The following is a 21,641-nucleotide window of genomic DNA, read 5'->3' on the forward strand; positions in this document are numbered from 1 at the left end:
TTGAGCTGTTTATACACTGTGAAAATGGGCTCTGTAACAACTGCTAGTGTGCAACCTCTGGCCTTCAAACAACAGACTTTTATCCACATAGATGGGCAATGATGTAATTTGAGACAATTCACAAAACCCTAAGCTACTCTGTGGGACAATGGGAGCTTTTCATTCCTGTTCTTCATTTAGCGTGTATGAGCCATTCTGGTCAATTTGCAGTTGTGGACTATGTCAATCTTTATTTCTACCAAGCAGTATTCCAAAGGCTTGTTAAACTGATTTTTACCCCAGACAAGTATAAACTTGTTTCTTTGGAAATATATCCTATTGATATAAATGGAACACGCTCCCCCTAAACAGTTCATCATAATAGTCATCAACTCAGTCCTAAATATATAAACTGGTCAAATCCCACAAGAGATATTTTCATGCAGAATGAAGCCTCTTCATGCACAGCTGATCAGAATGGAGACACATGTCCACATTGCAGTGTTCAGTTGGGGCCCAATGAATTGCATGGATGGTGCTTTGAATATGCAGTGAAGATACAGCTATAAAGCAAGAGAAAGGTTTTCCTGACATATAGTTGCATATTTCTGTGTGTGCAACTAGACCACCAGCTAAAGTGGACAGTGCTTAGATATTATAAGTGTGTGTGAAGTATGCATCATGTCACCTTTTAACTGCTTTGGCAAATTGCTGCCTGCCAGGACTGGCCCACACATTAGGCAAGGTGAGGTGAGGCAGCTGCCTCAGGCAGCAGAATCCACAGCAGCAAAAGATCTGGCCTCTAAGGAATGCATTACCTGCTGGTGGGGGTGCTGCTGCTGCAGAAACGATGACTGTGGCTCGCTCCTGGGAGGCCAGATTTGCCCCACTGCTGCCTCTGCAGCCTAAAACAGACAGTCCATCTTGTGTTCTGGTTCCTCCTCTCAAGCTTGCAAACCATTTCCCCCCTGTTCACTTACAACAGGCAAACTCCAATCCAAAACTACTAGTCTTCTGTCTTACTAACTAACACCCCCCCCCCCCATTTGCAGCTGCCACAGTCTTTGCTTTGCTGGTGGCCAATCTCGACGGGTCATGACTTTGTCTATATTTCTTAATGGCTTATCTCTAAGTGATTCCCTGGTCAGGAAAAAAAGTTTAGCCTGTGTTTCTACACCGCTAAATCAAACACCTGGCACCTTCTCTTAATACTTCAAGTATCGGTTAAACCCTAAAGGTAAAAAGGTAAAGGTACCCCTGCCCGTACGGGCCAGTCTTGACAGACTCTGGGGTTGTGCGCCCATCTCACTTAAGAGGCCAGGGGCCAGCGCTGTCCGGAGACACTTCCGGGTCACGTGGCCAGCGTGACATCGCTGCTCTGGCCAGAGCCAGAGCCAGAGCCGCACACGGAAACGCCGTTTACCTTCCCGCTGGTAAGCGGTCCCTATTTATCTACTTGCACCCGGAGGTGCTTTCGAACTGCTAGGTTGGCAGGCGCTGGGACCGAACAGCGGGAGCGCACCCCGCCGCAGGGATTCGAACCGCCGACCTTTCGATCGGCAAGTCCTAGGCGCTGAGGCTTTAACCCACAGCGCCACCTGCGTCCCTAACATTTACTAAACCTAGGAAACATGGGTGTCTTGCACCTACAAACTCTGGCACCCAAACCTATAACAATACTTAAGCCTCAGGTGCAAGGGTTGAATATGACTCTGCAGGCCCCCTATCTGACCCTTGGAACTCTTTCCCAGCCATACATATCATACCCTAAGTGTTTTTGTCTGGCTGGAACGTGTCCTTGAACTCTGAGCATGATTCTTGCTTGCCAGCCCCTTCTGCCCCTTGCCAGAGGACAGAAGAGTGTGTGCAGAAATTAGCCTACAGTACAGATGTAAAATTAACACTTGTTGCTTTTACCATCGGCATGTGGCTGTCAGTTGCTCAGAAGGGAATGTGACATTGGGACTGAAAGACATTCCCCACCTCTGACCTAAGTAGTCATTAAAGGCCTCCAAATTCAAAGTTCTATTAACAGTGTAAAACGGACCCTTTGTTTCCTGCAGTACCCTGTGGGCTTCTGAATGACCACCTTGTGATTATGAATCAGTTGAGCAGTTTTGGAGTCTTTCACCAGAAAGAGACAGGTGGCACATGCTTATTTTAATGAATGGTACCAAAAAACTTCCTCTAATGTTTACTATCTGTATCTAAACTTTTGTGCAGAATTAATAATTCAAAGTTGTTTTTCTCCCACGCACATTTGAGCATCGTCTCCATTGTCATTACAACATCCTCAAGCAATGAAGCAATGAAGATCTCAGCAATGCTGAATTATGCATGACTGATTGATCCGCAGGCTGCAGTAAGCAGCTGTAACGCAAATAATGTCTGGTGTCAAAACAGTTAAAGTGATGCTATTGATCTGAGTGCGATACTGGACATTCCTGCAGTTCTGATAGATTCCTCCAATGGGTTGCCACTTGCTTAGGGGGAAGTGGAGGCTAGATATGGACATAGTGCATTGATCAGAAAACATTTGTAACACATTGATTAAGAAAGAACACTATAGGAAATAAATGGTGCTTGGGGAAAATTAGTTTGTGCACTGCAGCTTCATAGGAATTCCGGGGAGGATGTTTGGATGCAGAGGTAACTCTGGCCCCATGGCTTAATTGGGGCTGTAACTGTTCTTTTGCATACAGAGAAACTGAATATTTAGGAAACAGTAAATGACCGAGAGCAAGAAAACAAATGAACATTCAAAGAAACTGCCAAAGGTTGAACTATCTACTATGAAAAATGTTATCCAAAGCAGTGGGTGATTTATAGTTATGGCCTTACATTCATTTAAGAACAAAGAAAAGAGATTGCACCCACTGTGGGGTGGAATGCAACAGGCAAATCCAGTGTATCTTTACAAAGGGGGAAATAGTTAATCAGAGCTACAATTCCCAGTACCCTTAACAAACTACAGTCCCCAGGAATCTTTGGAGAGGAGATGTGCTTTAAAAGTATAATGTGTACCTTGTCAAAAACTGTATCAATTCTAAACACACCATTTGTATAGGAGCTGGGGCTGCAAGTGCAGTTGGAGTCAAGTCGATGGAAGAATCCAGTAATCACATGCTGAGAATAATGGATTAAATGATGCCTTACAAGATTGTTTTGAAGGCAGCCAAGATTGAAGTGGGATGGGGAGAGATGGAGGTCAAATGTAATTTCTCATTCAGGTCTGAAGTTGTGAGGGTTAAAGACAGGCTCCCAAGGGGATAGTTTGAGCCAGTTCATTTGCTGGTGGGAGTTGTTTTTAACATGGATTGTATTGAAATGTGTTTCAAAGTCAATAATAAATAAGATTAAAGTATCAGTGAAAATAAATGAAAGAAAGCTATCATCTATTTAATTAACCAGTTGACTCCCAAATAGAGAGAAATGTGTTCCATCTGCATTTTGAAGGGGACCAATCTGATTCACCAGTCCAAGCATTATATGCAGGTCACCCACTCGCTGGATCATCATCTTCCAAAGCAACTACTTTGGAAAGTGTAATGCTGGTGGTCAACAAAAGAGGTTTAAAGACTGTCTCAAGGCAAATCTAAAAAAATAAGTATAAACACTGACAACTGGGAAACACTGGCCTGCGAGCGCTCCAGTTGGAGAACAGCCTTTACCAAAGGTATCATGGGCTTTGAAGACACCTGAACTCAGGACGCAAGGGAGAAACATGCTAAGAGGAAGGCACGCTTGGCAAATCCACACCGTGATCAACTCCCAATGTCCCCACTGTGGAAGGACGTGTGGATCCAGAATTGGCCTCCACAGTGACTTACAGACTCATTGTTAAAACTGTGTTTATGGAAGACAATCTTACTCGGCTACGAGTGATTGCCAGAGAAGAAAGAAGTATATGCAGGTCAACTATGGAACGGATTGCAAACTTCCTTGTGTGTGTTTCATAAGGGAAATGTATTGAAAGGCATAGAAAAATGTGTATTTTAGGGAAATATTATGTACAAAATGCGAACTTCAAGGAAATGTTTATATAACTTAATTGTGGGGGTTCTATGCATTTTTTTAAGAATTAGTTTTTATTGGGGGTTTTGTGTTACAAAGCAAACAGATCAACAGGGAATGGTACATCTATGGGTGGGGGGTTCTATGCTTGTAAAAAAACTGCAAAATTGGGAGAAAACTGCCCTATACCTGCAGGAGAGCATTTGAAACTGACAAGGAATAGAACCATATGGACTGAGTAATCAATTCCTACACGCAAAATATCCACCCTGTCAAAGGGGGGGGGGGAATCACAACTAAGTAAAATAATTGTAAGAGGAATCAGAACATTGTGAACTTGTAAATATTTGCAGTGCAATCCTATGCATATTTACACAAAAGCAAGTCCAGCGAGTTTCATAGGGTTTACTCACAAGTGAGTGTACACAGGATTTAAAAGTTTAGTTAAAAAAGCAAGCCTAGGGGAATAGGATGAATTATGTGTATTATACCAGATTAAGTGTGCAGTTTTGTACCTAGAAGAATACAGTGGTACCTCCGTTTAAGAACAGTCCTGTTTACGTACAATTCAATTTACGAACTCCGCAAAACCGGAAGTAGTGTCCTGGTTTGCAAACTTTACCTCGGTCTAAGAATGGAATCCGAATGGTGGAAGGAGGCGGAGGAAGGAATGACGGCAGGAGGCCTCATTAGGGAAAGTGCACCTTGGTTTAAGAACGGTTTCAGTTTAAGAACGGACTTTCAGAATGGATTGAGTTTGTAAACCAAGGTACCACTGTATACTTGTTAGTTGGCAAGGATTTAACAATGTCAAATCAAAGGAAGCCATTGTGGGAAAAGACAGAAAGGCAGCAGGGGAGCCCAGGAGCTGCAGCCCCCCACATCTATCTTATTATGGGGTGGGTGGGTTAGGAGACGAGCATGGCTGGCTGCCATGATGCTCTCTTTATGGCTCAGCTGGAACAGGCAAAGACTGGGCCAGAAGCAAAACACCAGGGTGAAGACTTTTGTAGCTCCTCAGTGTCCCATCACTAAGTAGGCTGAAAGCCAAGGGATGTCGGATGGTTTGGAACACCACAAGCAGTGTGTCAAGGGTGGAGGAAGCAGACAGGAGAGTGAGAGTAAGGGAGCTTGTTTGAGGAGAATTGGGACAAAAGATATGGGGGAACGTGTGCAAGTGGAACAGGGATAACTAGATTAGAAGCCTCTCACCACAAGAGACAGGGGGAGAGTGGAAGGACAGTAAATAACTGACTGCTGCTATGTAAGATAGGCCTTGGTGGCAGGCCAGAGGGGTGTGTGTGTCTTGTAAAGAAATCTACCAAACTACGATGTCTGCCGATAAACTGGGCTTTGAACTCCTTCAAGAAATAAGCACTCACCAGTTGAACACTGAAGCAAGGGAATCTGCTGGCATTCTGAAGGCTTTCTTTACCAAATTTTGATTTATTTTTTTTAAAGATCTATGTGACGTTCTTAGTCCTCCTACCCCCCTGAAGTGCTGTATAAATAACAGAATCATAGTCATCTAGTACTAACCCATTCTGTTTATATGTTCCGTTTGATTGGCAGAGCTTTAAGTTTTCCATAGAATATTATCTGTTTTAAAAAAGATAAAAAGTCCTTGTAGTTATGCTGATTCTCAGAGCTGTTTGCTAAATCTGAAGACATAAAACAATGTATGCCAAAGATGAAATATGTGCCCAGCTCCAACATGTCGATTTAGTGTATTGTGCAGCAGACTGTAGTATAGCTCATAACTTTATAAAGAGCCCTCAGATATTTTAAGAATGAAAGGAACTATGCAGTCAAACCTATATTTTCTTCATTGCCTTGGATGCCAGGGTTTGTCCATAGTAAGCTGTGGCTTTGCTAGTATAGCTTGTTGTGGTTTCTGAAGAGTATGTTCTGTACATCTAAATCTAGAATTTCTCTTTGACTGTACTTATTTTAACTATAGCTCTTCAGACAAAACACAGCAGCTTTCTTTATCACAGAGCCCAGACAGAACGAAGGGTAACTAGCAGCTGGGAAGGTTATCTTTTTTATGATTGCAGCAGATGTTCAGCCTGTGTGAGTGTCTGGAGGCAGTTGGAGGATGGATGGGGCTAACAGATTGAGGTTGAATTCTGACAAGACAGAAGTACTGTTTTTGGGGGACAGGAGGCAGGTGGGTGTGGAAGACTCCATGGTCCTGTATGGGGTAACTGTGCAGGTAACTGTGCCCCTGAAGGACCAAGTGCGCAGCCTGGGAGTCATTTTGGACTCACAGCTGTCCATGGAGGTGCAGGTCAATTCTGTGTCCAGGGCAACTGTCTACCAGCTCAATCTGGTATGCAGGCTGAGACCCTACCTGCCTGCGGACTGTCTCACCAGAGTGGTGCATGCTCTGGTTATTTCTCTATGTGGGGCTACCTTTGAAGGTGACCCGAAAACTACAACTAATCCAGAATGTGGCAGCTAGACTGCTGAGACCACATAACACTGGTCTCAAAAGACCTACATTGGCTCCTAGTATGTTTCCAAGCACAATTCAAAGTGTTGCTGCTGACCTTTAAAGCCCTAAACGGCCTCGGTCCAGTATACCTGAAGGAGCGTCTCAAACCCCATCGCTCAACCCAGACACTGAGGTCCAGCGCTGAGGGCCTTCTGGCAGGTCCCTCACTGCGAGAAGCCAAGTTACAGGGAACCAGGCAGAGGGCCTTCTCGGTAGTGGCACCCGCCCTGTGGAATGCCCTCCCACCAGATGTCAAAGAGAACAATAACTACCAGGCTTTTAGAAGACATCTGAAGACAGCCCTGTTTAGGGAAGCTTTTAATGTTTGGACTAATGTATTTATGCATTTTAATATTTTGTTGGAAGCTGCCCAGAGTGGCTGGAGAAACCCAGCCAGATGGGCAGGGTATAAATAAAAAATTATTATTATTATTATTATTATTATTATTATTATTATTATTATTATTACACAAGCAAGAGGTTTAGTATCAGCTCTTCCAATGTTCCCAAACACAATTCCTGCCCTGAAGCAGAAATTCATCTATGGGGTGACCAATATAATTAGCAAACCTGGTGCATCTGTAATACACATAGGTCAAGATTTGTGATCACATAGGAGTAAATTCCAGTGGAACCTACCTGCTGAGTAAGCATGCATGGGATTGCAGCCTTAGTGATGAAGGATGAGAGAAGATGAAGCCCAGTACCTCCATGTGATCTCACAATTTATTTATAGCTTGGAAAACCTAATGCAATAAATCTTTTACTTAATGTACAGTATAGGTTGTGTTTAGATATGCGATACACAATTTAATAGAACTGAAATCCTGTGTATGTTTATGTGTTTAGCATCATCAATTTGGCACTTACCAAAACAAAACACCTCTTCTTCAAATTCGTTTCTTATGAATCCAGTGGTTAGCTCTTCCAGGGTGACTGCTTACACATTGCCAAAATAAAATAAAAGAAGACACAAGTTTGCATATAATTTGCACCCTTAAAATTACTACAATTTTAACAGAAATATATATATATTTATCAGAGCGGGTGACCTGCAGCCTGCTGTCCAAATGCAAACTGTTGATGAGCAACTTCAAGGCCCTTGCCTTGAAGGGGGCTTTTTATGGTTCTTTTATCTTTAAACTTTTATCTTTAAACTTTAAACTGGACTTGGAACATGCAGCTCGTCCAATAGAGGATTGTCCTTGGTAAAGTTGAACAATTTGTCAACCTAAACAGTATACGTTGAAGCAAAAATGGCATCAAGCCCCCCCCCCCTTTACACCCATTTTCTGAACAATACATTTGGTGCGAGGGAATAACATAGAAAAGGACCACCACAGCACTTTCCATCCTGGCTAGAGTTGAGTGGTGGATCCTACGAGGTGGTAGCTTCTCCGCCATGGAATCTCCTCAGCCCATTCTCCCCCTCACTTTACCTTGCTCTGGTAATGTCAGAGCAAGCGCTGTGAATTGGGCCCAGGAACAAACAGTCGGACAAATATAATTTATTTGTGGTCCACTGGTCGAAATGAAAAGTTTCAGAATGTAAAATGCATGAGATCTTCAAAAGAGGGGGGAAACCCAGAAAGCAAGAAGATTGTCTAAAGGAAATTACAATATTTAGACGTTTTGAAACTTGCTTAGTAAATTCAACTTGCTCAAACTTATTAGAGCCCTCTAATAAAATGACCAACTGAGACTCTGACCACCATCCTGTGATGGCATCTGACCATCCCTTTATTTAAAAAGAACACGTGACACAGATTAAGATACTCCCAAAACATTTTCCCCTACTTTTTCCACCTCGTGCAGAATTCTATAAACCGCTATTACGTTTTCACCCACTTTGTGGAGTTCTCACCGAAACTCTTCACAGTCCCTTTTTGGTTTTACTACCCTCAACAAAACAGTGTCATCAGCAAACTTGGCTGCCTCTCTGCTCACACCTACCTCCACATAATTTACATACATATTAAAGACACTGGTATCATCCCAGATCTTTGAGGAATCCCACTTCCACTGTGAGAACTGTCCATTTATTATTGCTCCCAGTTTTCTGTTATTTGGTTACTGAGCCATAAGAGAACCTTTCTTCTCATCCCATAACTACTAAGTTTAATCAGGAGCCTTTAGTGAGGGGACTTTGTGTAAAAAAAAAAAAAAAAAAGTCCAAAGAGTTCTGAGTAAATATGTATAATAGGGCGGCAGCAGATGGAATGGTGGGGTGGAGGCAGCTACCTCACCTCCTGGCAGGTGAGCCGCTGATGCTTACTGGGAGGTTCACAGTGGTGGCAAGGTTGGTGCAGTGCAAAGAAGAAGAAGAAGAAAAAGAAGGAGAAGAAGAAGAAGAAGAGGAGGAGGAGGAGGAGGAGGAGGAGGAGGAGGAGGAGGAGGAGGAGGAGGAGTTTGGATTTGATATCCCGCTTTATCACTACCCGAAGGAGTCTCAAAGTGGCTAACATTCTCCTTTCCCTTTCTCCTCCACAACAAACACTCTGTGAGGTGAGTGGGGCTGAGAGACTTCCGAGAAGTGTGACTAGCCCAAGGTCACCCAGCAGCTGCATGTGGGGGAGCGGAGACGTGAACCCGGTTCACCAGATTATGAGTCCACCGCTCTTAACCACTACACCACACTGGCTCTCAAAGGTGCCAGCAGAGTCAATCCGGTGCTCCTGCCAGTGTCATATGCACTGTGCCACCCTCCACAATATCTTGCCCTTCTCCCTCCTGGTAAGCAGCAGCAACTCACCTGCTAGGAGGTCAGGTATACATCTCCAAGCCACCATCCTGTCCACCACTGTGGACACAGTATTCATATTGATCACATTATTCATATTGTGGAAATAAGACTTTTTGGGTGTAGAGCTGACGTGTTTGGCTATCGCTAGGACCTTGGCGTGTAGCTGCTAAGAGGTTCTGTTCATGGAGATTCTAGGATGCTCCTGTTAGAGTGACTCGCGAGGTAAAGGTGGGGAGAGAGAAAAGGAACTCTACAATTGGCTTCTTTCTCCTTTTCTTTACAACTCTGTCAGCCTCCGATAAAAGCTGGCTCCCGGCAAGTATGAAATCAAGCCTTTGACTTCAGATGCGAAAGAATTTAGAAGGCCCTACCCCCCCCCCCCCCGCCATGACTCAGAGCTTTCCAACTGAAATAATGTTTCCCAGCTGGCCAGGAACTTTGGGAAGGCGGCATCATTTTACCCTCTGCTTCAGAGACATGTCATGGACGGCAAAAAACCCACCAACATCCAAATGGCAGATTTATGATTCTATAGAACTTCAAGCACAACCGATGGTGAAACTGGATCCTTCAAACAGCTTTTGAGTAAGAAGAACTGGATCCAATGGACTGAAGTGAAAGCTGAAGAGGTAAAATAAATGAGTCAGAAGTGTCTGTGTCCCTGAGTCTATGGGCTGATTCCCATGGAACATTTTTGTACACTTTGCCGTGGTGTACACAAGGATGAACACATTTTTATGTACACAAATATAATGTGGGAATCAGCTCTATGACTACCCTGGATATACCTTTCTCGGGCTGCTGAGCAGTTTCCTACATCCAAGGCCCCCAGGCTTTCTTCGTTCCTGGGTCACAATGAGGGTCATTTTCTGGGTAGAACACGGGAACAGAGTTATTGTTATAGTGCTGGAGACGCAAAAGGAGCTTTCTCACAATGTCAGGATATTCTTCTGACAAGTCACTTCGTTCCTCGGGATCATTAACAATATCATAGAGCCAAAGTTTCTTTGTTGGAGGGTCTGAAGACAGAGCCTCTGACTCATCAAATAAAGATGGCGGTGGAAACCAGTGGGAACAACCTATAAACAGGAACAGAGCAGATTAGAGGTTAGTTGGGACAGCATTAGCCTCTTAATTTGTTTCCAGCTTGTTCACAGATCTGACTTGTTCAATTTCAGAGAAGTGGAATTGAACTTGTGACGTGGAATTTGTTTTTTTCCTATAGAGATTTGCCAGCTGACCAACAGAATACCCAGAGGATGAATTAGATGTTAGTAGGAAGAAGAGTTCCTAATATAAACGGTATGAAGCTCAGTCTGCAGTAGAGCTATTTGGCTGAGGTTTGTTGTTCTTTTCTTGGTTTTGACACCACTGCCCTCAACTCCTTTCTCTTATTGCACCTTTTGCACCTTTACATATTTTTTTATAACAAACATTCAATGATCAGCGGGTGAACTTTGAGCAACAAGACACACACAAGTGGACAAACAGTGCCATCCTAGAAACAAGATACAGTGGTGCCCTGCAAGACGAATGCCTCGCAAGACGAAAAACCCGCTAGACGAAAGGGTTTTCCGTTTTTCGAGGCGCTTCGCAAGACGAATTTCTCTATGGGCTTGCTTCGCAAGACGAAAACGTCTTGCAAGTCTTGCGATTTTTTTCGCTTTCCCCCCCTTTTTCTAAGCCGCTAATAGCCGCTTAGACGCTAATAGCCGCTAAGCCGCTAATAGCGCTAATCCGCTAAGCCGCTAATAGGGTTGCTTCGCAAGACGAAAAAACCGCAAGACGAAGAGACTCGCGGAACGGATTCTTTTCGTCTTGCGAGGCACCACTGTAAGAGATTAATCTGCAAGAACACTGATTGACATATAGGAAATTATAGTGCCAGCTGGATGCCTCAACTAGAAAGCTGGGATGCCTGCCATTGAGTGAGCTTTCTAGCAGGTGTGCCTCTTGCTGCTTCAAGTGACAAATCTGAATACAATGCTTCATACTATGTCAAAACAGATAGTGCATGTGGGAATCTTAGCACACTTTAAACACATAAGTTACTTTTTCAGGCAGAACAGCCTAAACTGGTCATCTTCCCCACCTCTGTAAGCTGCCCTGGAGGAAATGTCTATTGTTGGGTGGCCATACACATTTAACAAACCAACCAATCAACCAACCTTACTTTAAGGCTGAAGAGGAGGGAGTTCTTATGATCATTATTAGTCAGTTCTTTCTTACACCTCTGGAGCATCAATTGCTACCAAAACCAGTATTCACAAATTTAATACAGCAGATACCAGGAAGTGCCATTATCTGGAACATGCAAAAGGGAGGAATCCCATAACAAGTTACCTGGATTGCCTGTTAGTAGTTTCCATTTTCCATGTCGAATTGCAGCATGTATGGAGGTATTGAAAATTGAATCTTCCCAGGAAAAATAATTACTCTGTGATGAAGTTCTGTTGCTGATACCTTCACCTAAGATCAAATAGGACATGAGTATTATATCCATTGTGAAATTATATTGTTTGTGTGCTGAATAGGTAAAAAGGTAAAGGACCCCTGGAAGGTTAAGTCCAGTCAAAGGCGACTATAGGGTTGTGGCGCTCATCTCGCTTTCAGGCCGAGGCAGCTGGCATTTGTCCACAGACAGCTTTCTGGGTCATGTGGCCAGCATGACTAAACCACTTCTGCTGCAACGGAGGACTGTAATGAGTGCCAGAGTGCACTGAAACTTATTATGCATTTTAAAGAAATACTTATAATTATAAAACACTTATGGTGAAGACAGAGGAATCATTTGTTAGAGCTGTGGAGATAGCTAGGAAGTGTAACAATAACATTCCATACAAATATAGCCTTCTTTCCCCATGGTCAACATGTGAAAATAACAGTTCTGTAAGTTTGCAGATAGTAGGTGTAGCTGGGGGCATACTGGGCGCCACACTGTGGGGGGCGGCACTTACCACGGGCCGGCAGTGCACCCGAGCCACACATCTCTCCTGGGAGTGGCATGGTGGCTCGGGAGCCTGAAGGCTCCATGCTGCCCCAAACGGCTAGGTGGGGTTTGCATCCACCTGCCACCACCCTAGAGCTGAGGGGGTGGGCGGACTCCATGGAGGCTCTGCTCAGTGCCCCCTGCCCTGGCTTGCCCCACCCCTGGGTAAAAGGGCACACATCACCCTTGGCACCCGGGTGGCTAGCTATGCTGCTTCCAAAGATACCACCAGTGCTTTTTTTCTTAAAAAAACAAAATGTTTAGGGGTACTCTCATTTTGACTCAAGAAAACCACCATTTTTATAGTTCAGATCAGGAAAAATAAATACAGTAAATGTACAAAAGTACAATGAATCTTTGTACTTTTAGGAGTATGTGTACCCCTGCGTACTACCACCTCCCCCTTCCCGGAAAAAAGAACTGGATACCACCAAGACACTTCCCTCACAATGCCCAAATCTGTTTAAAAAACCTGCCAGGTTTTTAAAAATAAAGCACAGGTGAAACAAATATGAATGTATGTGAGGTGCTTAAATATAACATAAAAAGGTGAGAAGTATCCCCAAAGCATAAGGCGTTTCTGGCAAGAGTGGTGGCTGATTGAGCATTTGACTTGACAGACGATAGATCTGTCATGAAATCATGTAATTTTAAAGTATTGCATCTGTGTTGATTATTTAAAGGCCATTTGTATATATTTACATGTTTAGATTTTGGTTTTTTCTTTTACAGTGTTATTACGTGAAGGCAAAATTTTGAGTGCTTCCAATATGATAAAAATATCAGTTCTAAATTAAAATTACTTTATAGGAAGCAATCTGTCTGTGTAGGGTACATGCATAAGTGAAGGGCGTGCAGATAGATGACAGCAGCAGAGAAGGTCCCCTCTTTAGGATGGAGTAGGAGGATTCAGAAAAGCCTTGTCTGTGTAGGCAGACTCATCTTTGCCTTTATTCCAGCAGAACAGAAAGCATGCCTGATTGTCAGCGACGTGTGAGGCCTGAGAACACAGTGCAGCCTTTAATTTGGCCCTGCCAATAATGTAAATATTATAATGAACATGTGTTCCCAAGGCTCCAGCCTAATGAGATGGATGCAACCTGGGCTAGCCACAGTCCTAAGAATCTGCTAGAAAAAGGCACACACCAGCCACACTTTATACACTGCTGAGTAACCATATTCTTTCCATATTCTTTGAGCACATTGAGTTTGCTACTGTTTTTAATTTTTATTACTACAATTGTTTTATCATTATGTTATTATTATTTTAGGAATGTTTCTGGCCTCTCTTTCCAGTTCACAAACTGAACTACTCAAAGTGTCTTATGAAGCAAAAGTAAAAATAATAAAAATTAATAATGCCTACACACTATTACAATAAAAGATGCAGATAAAAAGCACCACAAATAAGTCAACCTATAAAAATGAAGTACAGTGGTGCCTCGGGTTAAGTACGTAATTCGTTCCAGAGGTCCGTTCTTAACCTGAAACTGTTCTTAACCTGAAGCACCACTTTAGCTAATGGGGCCTCCTGCTGCCGCCGTGCTGCCGGAGCACGATTTCTGTTCTCATCCTCAACCCAAGGTAATATTTCTGGGTTAGTGGAGTCTGTAACCTGAAGCGTCTGTAACCTGAGGTACCACTGTAAATCACCAGAAAACAAATATCCAGCTTCTGGGACAAAGACCAGCCTAAATAAAAATGTTATATACCATCAAACAGGGAGGAAGCATGGGTCTCCCATGATATGATGCTTCAGAGAGTGGGAGAAAACGCTCTCCCATGTCCCTACCTACTATACCTTAGGTGTAGGGTGAAGAATGCATAAAAGTGTCTCTCTTAATAACTTTTGAGTCCAGGCAACAGCATCTAGGAGGAAATAGTCCTTCAGGTATTCTGGTCCTAAGCTGTGTCAGGCTTGAAAGTTATATAAGTGCACTTGAAAGTGCTGTAGCTCACCCAAAACACCTCCACACAGATTCTCTCAGTAAGCCATACAACAGCAGTGCATCATAGGTCATTGTTATTATCATCCTATACTGAGGTTGGAGGACTGACAAAGAGAATGGGTTGTTTGCCTGAGGCTAGCACAGGGTGAGTTGAGGTTTCCTCTTTCTGTCTGACAATAGGGAATTCATCCACACCTTTAATGATATGTGCAGCGTTTTATTAGGTGGTGAGTGAAGTCATTTATGAAGGCAAGCTCCTTTTTAAGAAGCACTGATGATGAAACATTTCCATGAGATTTGATATGCTCTTTTAGAACAGCCACTTTCCCACACTGTTTATAAGTGTAAAATAAAGTCAGTCCAGCCCACTCTAAACTTCCAGGGGTTAAACTGTGCTGGTTTATGTTTTTCCTTGATCTCTGTAAATTTAATTACACTTTTAACAGTTTTCTTGCTCTACTTTCAACATGGAACAAGAATGAAAGGAAAAGTCTGCCAGACGCACACTGAATTAGAAAATCGTTGAGGTAAAGGACTGCACATGGTATTTATTATCTAGGCTGGAAAATTCAAATCTTTCATCATTTTGTGTGTACATTCCATATGACTCGTTCCAAATTGATCCAAACTTTTGATTTTCAATTTATAAAAGCAAACATCACGGGCAATATATTGCAACGATAATTTATATGTAAAAGGTTTCAGAACAGACAGTATCTGTTTTGTGTGGAAGTATAAGGCAGAGAGAGAAATACATATAAACCAGAGTTTCAGCCTATTTATCTAAACAACTGAATTAAAAATCCTAATGCTTTCAGCCTAACTTTTTACCCCCAAAGTCTAAGTAAAGGTAACTGCAGGCAACCCCCAATTTGTGTGAGGGCTGTTTTCCGGATCCTCACATGTGACAGCAGAGCATGTCTAAGCCAACTCCACCCCCTTTTCTGGTCACTTCCAGGTCACCACGATGCATGAGGTCACGCATCAATTGGTTGTTGCCTGTACATTTGTTACCCTGCCTTGACTCTCCCATAATTTCTTAAGAAGAGCTCAGCTGTGGCAGAGCTGGAGTCAGGCATAGGTCAGCAATAAAACAATAAACCACCCGAGGCCAATTAAATTATCTCTTTATTCAAGGAAACAAACCACGGCTCAGTCCTAGTGGTCTCAGCAACTCTTTCCAGGAAGTCTTGCCCCCAATGAAGCAGTTGTGACAACTGAAGGTCTCCACCTCCACAGTGCCCATTAGGAATCCTCCTCTCCGGGGTCTTTCCCAAGCAGTTGCAAACTGAATCTGCACACTCTGCTCTGCTCATTTCGGTTATCTGCATGTTCTAGGAGATTCAAGGGGGAGGGGAGCTGGTTGCAGCAGGAGGGGAAGACTGCCTCTCTGTCTCCTGGCCCCACGCCTCTCCAGTCCCTGCTTCTGCTTCTGCTTCTGCCTCTGAGTCTGAACTGTTCTTGGCCGCAGCCTCTTCCTGTTACCTCTTCAGCTTCTGACACCTTCTCCTCCCAGTCTGCTCCTTTTCCCATTCATTGTCGTCAGAGATATGCTGCCTCTAAACCTGCAGCTTTCATGTAGCCATAATTCCCTCTAATAGTGATCCCAGGTGGTTGAGTGCTGGTCAGTTTGGAAGCAAAAGGGGCCAACTCAAAATAGCTAGGGGTTTCTACATACTTCAAAAACTCCCTTCCTCCTTCCTGAAAGTCCCCTGCCCTCTAAGAGGCCACAGGGCATCCCTTTTAAAAAGTGGAGAGAGACATTTCCTACTTGCCATGAAGAATTCCCAATGATAGACCTGTTTCCATAAATCTAATTTCATTCAAAATCCATCTAAGTCCATAGTCATCATCAGATCATGTAGCAGCAAGTTCCATCAATTTATTGTAGGAAGTGTGAAAAAGTACTTCTTTTGGTTGGTTTGGAATCACTCAACATTCATCTCCATTGGGTGACTCTAGATTTTAGTATTATGAGGAAGAGGGAAAACGTATCTGTAACGGCTCCTCTCCCACCAACCAGGCATACTTTTATAGATCTCTGTCTTTGACCCATTTTAACTGTCTTTTCCCCCTAAATTTCAATTTCTTCATGAATGTTCATCATAAGCTCCTGTGTAGAGTTACTTTGTTTATATTAATGATTATATATTGCCGTGCCTATTGCTAATAATATGTCAAAAGCATGACAGTGCAAACATGAGAGTGTGCAGGTTCTAGGAGAGGAGTTTGAGGGTTTTTTTATTATAAATGAATCAACCAAAATTATAAAGGGTCTGGAAGCCAAGCCTTAGGAAGAGCGGTTGAGAGAGTTGGGAATGTTTAGCCTGGGAAAGAAGAGACTGAGAGGAGATATGATTGCCACCTTCAAATATCCCAAGGGCTGTCACATGGAAGATGGAGCAAACTGGTTTTCTCCTGCTCCAGAGGGCAGGACCTGAACCAATGGATTCAAGTTACAAGAAAAGAGATTGTGACCAAACATCATAAGAACCTTCTGAGGGTAAGAGCTGTTTGACAGTGGAACAGACTCCCTTAGGAGGTTGTGAACTCTCCTTTCTTGGAGTTTTTAAAGCAGAGGTTGGGTGGACATATGTCATGGATGCTTTAGATGAGAGTCCTGCATTGCAGGAAGTTGGGATCCCCTCCCACTCTACAATTCTATGATTCTATTAATCCCAAAGCAGTTTACAAGCAACATATAATACAGTGGACACTCGGGTTGCGAATGTGATCTGTGCAGGATGCACGTTCGCAACCTGCAACGTCCGCAAACTGCAGTGGTGCGTCTGTGCACGCGCGGGTTGTGATTCAGCGCTTCTGCGCTTGCGCAAAACATGATTTAGCGCTTCTGCGACCGCCGAAACCCGGAAGTAATCAGTTCTGGTACTTCCGGGTTTTGGCGGTCCGCAACCCAAAAAACCACAACCTGAAGCATCTGTAACCCGAGGTATGACTGTAATAGCATTATGGAACATAATAGGACATCACAAACACAGCATAAATTAACAAACATAAATGGCAAACAGATCATGGCAGCGTCATTTATCTCCAGTTACAGTGGTGCCCCGCAAGACGAATGCCTCGCAAGACGAAAAACTCGCTAGACGAAAGGGTTTTCCGTTTTTCGAGGTGCTTCGCAAGACGAATTTCCCTATGGGCTTGCTTCGCCAGTTGAAAACGTCTTGCGAGTTTGCTTCCTTTTTCTTAAAGCCGTTAATACCTGGGGAATCCGCGCTCCGCAAGATGAAAAAATCGCAAGACGAAGCAACTCGCGGAACGAATTAATTTCGTCTTGCGAGGCACCACTGTATTTTGTTGATGTGCCACAGTGAGCTAAGCCATGGTTTGGTTTAACATGTTGTATAAATCCAGGCTCATAATTTAGCTCTTGCAGAACCATAAAACCAGAAGCCTAGATTGAGATGGCATACTATGCCAAGCTAAAGCTTAGTTCAGTGCAGTGGGGCAGAAAAACAACCCAGGAAGAGTGAAGTGGCTATGAACTCCTCTTCAGTAGCCTGTGTGCACATGCATTCATGCTAAGCCATGGTTTGGTTTCGCATGACATGCAGACCAGGCCATCATGCATAAACAAGTATCTCCAATATTTTTTTTTTTAAAGAAGTCTTCTGAGTTTATGTTCTAATCTTTGATGATTCAAAAGTTAAATTGCAGAGAAGTAAAAATGTAACAGTGAATTAAGTTTTATACAACTGCATAGGTAACACAGTTTTATAGAAGGCCCATTATTTATATTCCTCATGCTCATTCCCTCACTCCTTAAATAAAAGCTCCAGTAACCAGCGTCATTGGCAGAACCACAAAGAGATGAGATATAAATAGGCAGTAGATGCATTTTTAAAAAGGTCCAGGAAAACTAACCAGATACATTCACTCTTTAGTCTGTGATTAAAATGATGAGAGAGAGAACCATGCTGGAAAAGTCCCCCCCCCCTCTCTGTATGGCAAGTGATCAAAGCGTACATAGCTTTGGTATAACACGGTATTTAGTGAAAGCCCAACCACAAAAGTTAAAGCATACTGTATTCCAGTGTATTTGTGGTGCGGACGGTACATTTTGGGGCCTGGTGGAGGAGACTGAAACCATGTAAACGTAATACTTAATTTAGAAGCAGACTCATGCCCAATCATTTATTCCACAATGCTTGTCATACGAGCTCAGTTTCCATAGGCAACATTTTTTGACTGCCATCCTTCGTTGACCATGAGCAAAAAAGAAAGTCTTTGGGAGATGGCATGCACTGTGACTGCTAATGTATTACAACCAACCAAGTAGGGTTATTCATCAGCAACTTTTGCTTTTCTGCAGTCACAGCTATGGAACAGATCTGGCTAAGTCACAACACCCTAAGCAACCTGCACACTACACCCAGAGACATTTCAAAAAGCTGCTTAAAGAAAGGAATGTGCGATTTGGGACTGGACACAGTTACAAGTGAACAACTTAGTGTGCATTGTTGTGACTTGTGTGTGCTCCCACAGATGGGAAACTGGCAATGAATCCTATGCTGAGTGAAGGTTAAGATTCTATTGAAAAGAAAACATACCGGTAATACTTCCCTGATAAAAGCAACAGTACATCTCTTATTTGCACACCAGTGAAGACTGCTACCTATTCAAGATCTTAGCTTAATCATCTCAACCCTTCTCATATGGGAAACCATTCTGTCCAATAGTTTAAAAATCCTATTACAGTCATACCTTGGAAGTTGAACAGAATCCGTTCCGGAAGTCCGTTCAACTTCCAAATCATAGCTTCTGATTGGCTGTAGGAAGCTCCTGCAGCCAATCGGAAGCCCTGTCAGATGTCCAGCTTCTCAAAGAATGTTCAAAAACCAGAACACTCACCTCTGGTTTTCGATCGTTCGGGAGCCAAAACGTTCGACTCCCAAGGTATTCAGGAGCTGAGGTACAACTGTATTATCACTAGCATTATGTTGCAAGCTCAAATTCATATATTGTCATAAGCTGAAGCTTGGGCACATATTGTATAGAATGGTCTAAACATATCATAATAGGGGATCATAAAAGGAAATAAAGCAAGCTTGCAGTTAGGCAGAAGTGAAAGACGAAAGAGAATGTGAAGGTAAAGATACAAACCTTAATAGTGGTGCAGCAATAAAACTGCTAGCACATTTGCAAAGCTAAGCAGGTTGGAGGACTGTGTGTTGAGATTCCTTCATTGCAGAGGGTTAGCCAAGATGACATTCAGAGTCCCTTCCAACTCTACAATTCTATGGTCTATGAAACACACAAACATCTAGGGACTATCTAGAACACACAAGTATATATGCAAGATACTTGGGATGGCGGTCAAGGTTGCCATCGTTACCATGTTTGGAAAGCTAAGAACTGTATAAGCAGCATTGGGAAAGCAACTTTTGGGTGGCTTCTGGACCTGGACTCTGTTGGTTTACACCTTCTGTTAGACTATCCATTACGACAGGGTGACAGATGACATTCCACTCACCTCTGTCAGTGGAATGCTGTGCTTTTGGAAGCGCAGCAAACTACAATTTTGAATTCTGCTTATTTGCGTGAATGAAGCTATGTGTGTGCTTTCAATGAATCGTTGTTAAATTGCAACCCTGTTGACTTGTCTTGACCAACTAGGGCTGAGTAGAAGAACCTCCACTGGGAACCAGAGAAGGTAAAGTGGATAGGCAGCTGTAAGATACCTCTACTCTAGGCCTGGAGCCAAATACCCTAAGAATAAAGTAAAATCCCACGAGAGAACTCTTATCTGACTAGTTCCAAAGCCAGTAAATGATGCATGTGTGGAAGCCTGCTTCTTCATGCATGTTACATGTAGAATCACATGGGCATTGCTGAGGGCACAACAAAAGTTTAAGAGCTCTCAGAGTGTATGGAAGATTTCTTCAGAATCTCATAAGAAACTGCAAAGTTCATGGAAATAAATGCAGGCCTCAATATATGCATGATATATACAAAGGCACTCTAAGGCTTTAGCCACCCAAGGTTATTAAAAATAGGGATTTGTTATGCAGATTCTGAGTATAGTGAACAGAAAACGTAACTGTTTACATTTGTTATAACCCATATGAAAGAAAATGGATTTGGACCAGAAAAAAGGAGAAGTTACAATACTTTAAGAGGTGCTGCAGACCTTTAAGGAGGGCATGCCTATACCAGACTCTCAAGACACAGGCTTGTATTTATTCTCCCTTGCCTCAATAAACTTTTTTTTTAAAGCTCAAAGTATACATTTTGTTCCTTTGTGTATGGAAATATGACCAAAAGCAAGAGGTATGAACAGGATAAAAAAAAATTAAATACATTGTTCCACTAGTTAATTAAAAACATTCAAATATGGTGCTCATTTAAGCTGCAGATAATGTAAACAAAAAGCCTTGCACGTACAAGCAGTGAGGAAGAGGCACAGCTAGCTTGGACTGGTTTATTTTCCAAGAGAAGAAAAAGAAGAGTTTGGATTTGATATCCCGCTTTATCACTACCCTAAGGAGTCTCAAGGGACGTGGGTGGCGCTGTGGGTTAAACCACAGAGCCTAGGATTTGCCGATCAGAAGGTTGGCGGTTTGAATCCCCGCAATAGGGTGAGCTCCTGCCAACCTAGCAGTTCGAAAGCACGTCAAAGTGCAAGTAGATAAATAGGTACCGCTCCAGCAGGAAGGTAAACGGCATTTCCGTGCACTGCTCTGGTTTGCCAGAAGCGGCTTAGTCATGCTGGCCACATGACCCGGAAGCTGTATGCCGGCTCCCTCGGCCAATAAAGCGAGATGAGCGACACAACCCCAGAGTCGGCCACAACTGGACCTAATGGTCAGGGGTCTCTTTACCCTTTACCTTTAAGGAGTCTCAAAGCAGCTAACAATCTCATTTTCCCTTCCTCCCCTGCAACAAACACTCTGTGAGATGAGTGAGGCTGAGAGACTTCAGAGAGAAGTGTGACTAGCCTAAGGTCACCCAGCAGTTGCGTATGGAGGAGCAGGGAATCGAACCTGGTTCACCGGATTATGAGTCCACTGCTCTTAACCACTACACCACACTGGCAGCCTGCTAACATATAAAAAGTAAAACATTTCATGAAGGATCTCTCTCAACCCCACACAGCCTCCAACACTGCATATTCCATGGAAGGAAAGCAGTCCCTTTGAGATACACAGCCTTTCTTTATGTCAAAGAAGACTCTGCAGGTGTTGCTGGACTACAGTTCCCACCATCCCCTGACCATTAACCATTCTGGCTGGGGCTGATGGGAGTTGAAGTCCAACAGCATTTGGAGGGCCACAGCTCCCACATTCTATGTGGGCTACTTTACCAAATCTATTGGGGATGCAGTTCAAATGCTACAGTTCAAATGAAGTGGCCTTGCATCAGAATTGTGCTCCACCTGGCCCAGTATTATCTGTTCTGATTGGTAATACATCTCTACGGTTTTAAGCAGGTCCCCTCACATCCCTGCCA

At 43.2% G+C, this 21,641-nt stretch overlaps 2 protein-coding genes across 2 annotated transcripts in view; both read right to left on the reverse strand.

Moving 5' to 3' along the window:
• Window positions 1-7,497, reverse strand: part of LHFPL2 (LHFPL tetraspan subfamily member 2) — a 121,921-nt gene extending 114,424 nt beyond the window's left edge. The window contains exon 1 of the mRNA XM_079995839.1: window positions 7,361-7,497. The gene's annotated coding sequence lies outside the window, so the exon portion shown is untranslated. The remainder of the gene's footprint in view (window positions 1-7,360) is intronic.
• Window positions 7,498-9,997: 2,500 nt separating this feature from the next.
• Window positions 9,998-21,641, reverse strand: part of ARSB (arylsulfatase B) — a 72,543-nt gene continuing 60,899 nt past the window's right edge. Inside the window, exons 7-8 of the mRNA XM_079995618.1 lie at window positions 11,577-11,702; window positions 9,998-10,312 (exon numbers count right to left, since the gene is read on the reverse strand). Coding sequence (XP_079851744.1) covers window positions 10,047-10,312; window positions 11,577-11,702 — 392 coding nt within the window. The 3' untranslated portion in view covers window positions 9,998-10,046. The remainder of the gene's footprint in view (window positions 10,313-11,576; window positions 11,703-21,641) is intronic.

Source organism: Podarcis cretensis, assembly GCF_951804945.1.
Source record: "Podarcis cretensis genome assembly, chromosome: 11".
Taxonomy (NCBI): Eukaryota; Metazoa; Chordata; class Lepidosauria; order Squamata; family Lacertidae; genus Podarcis; species Podarcis cretensis.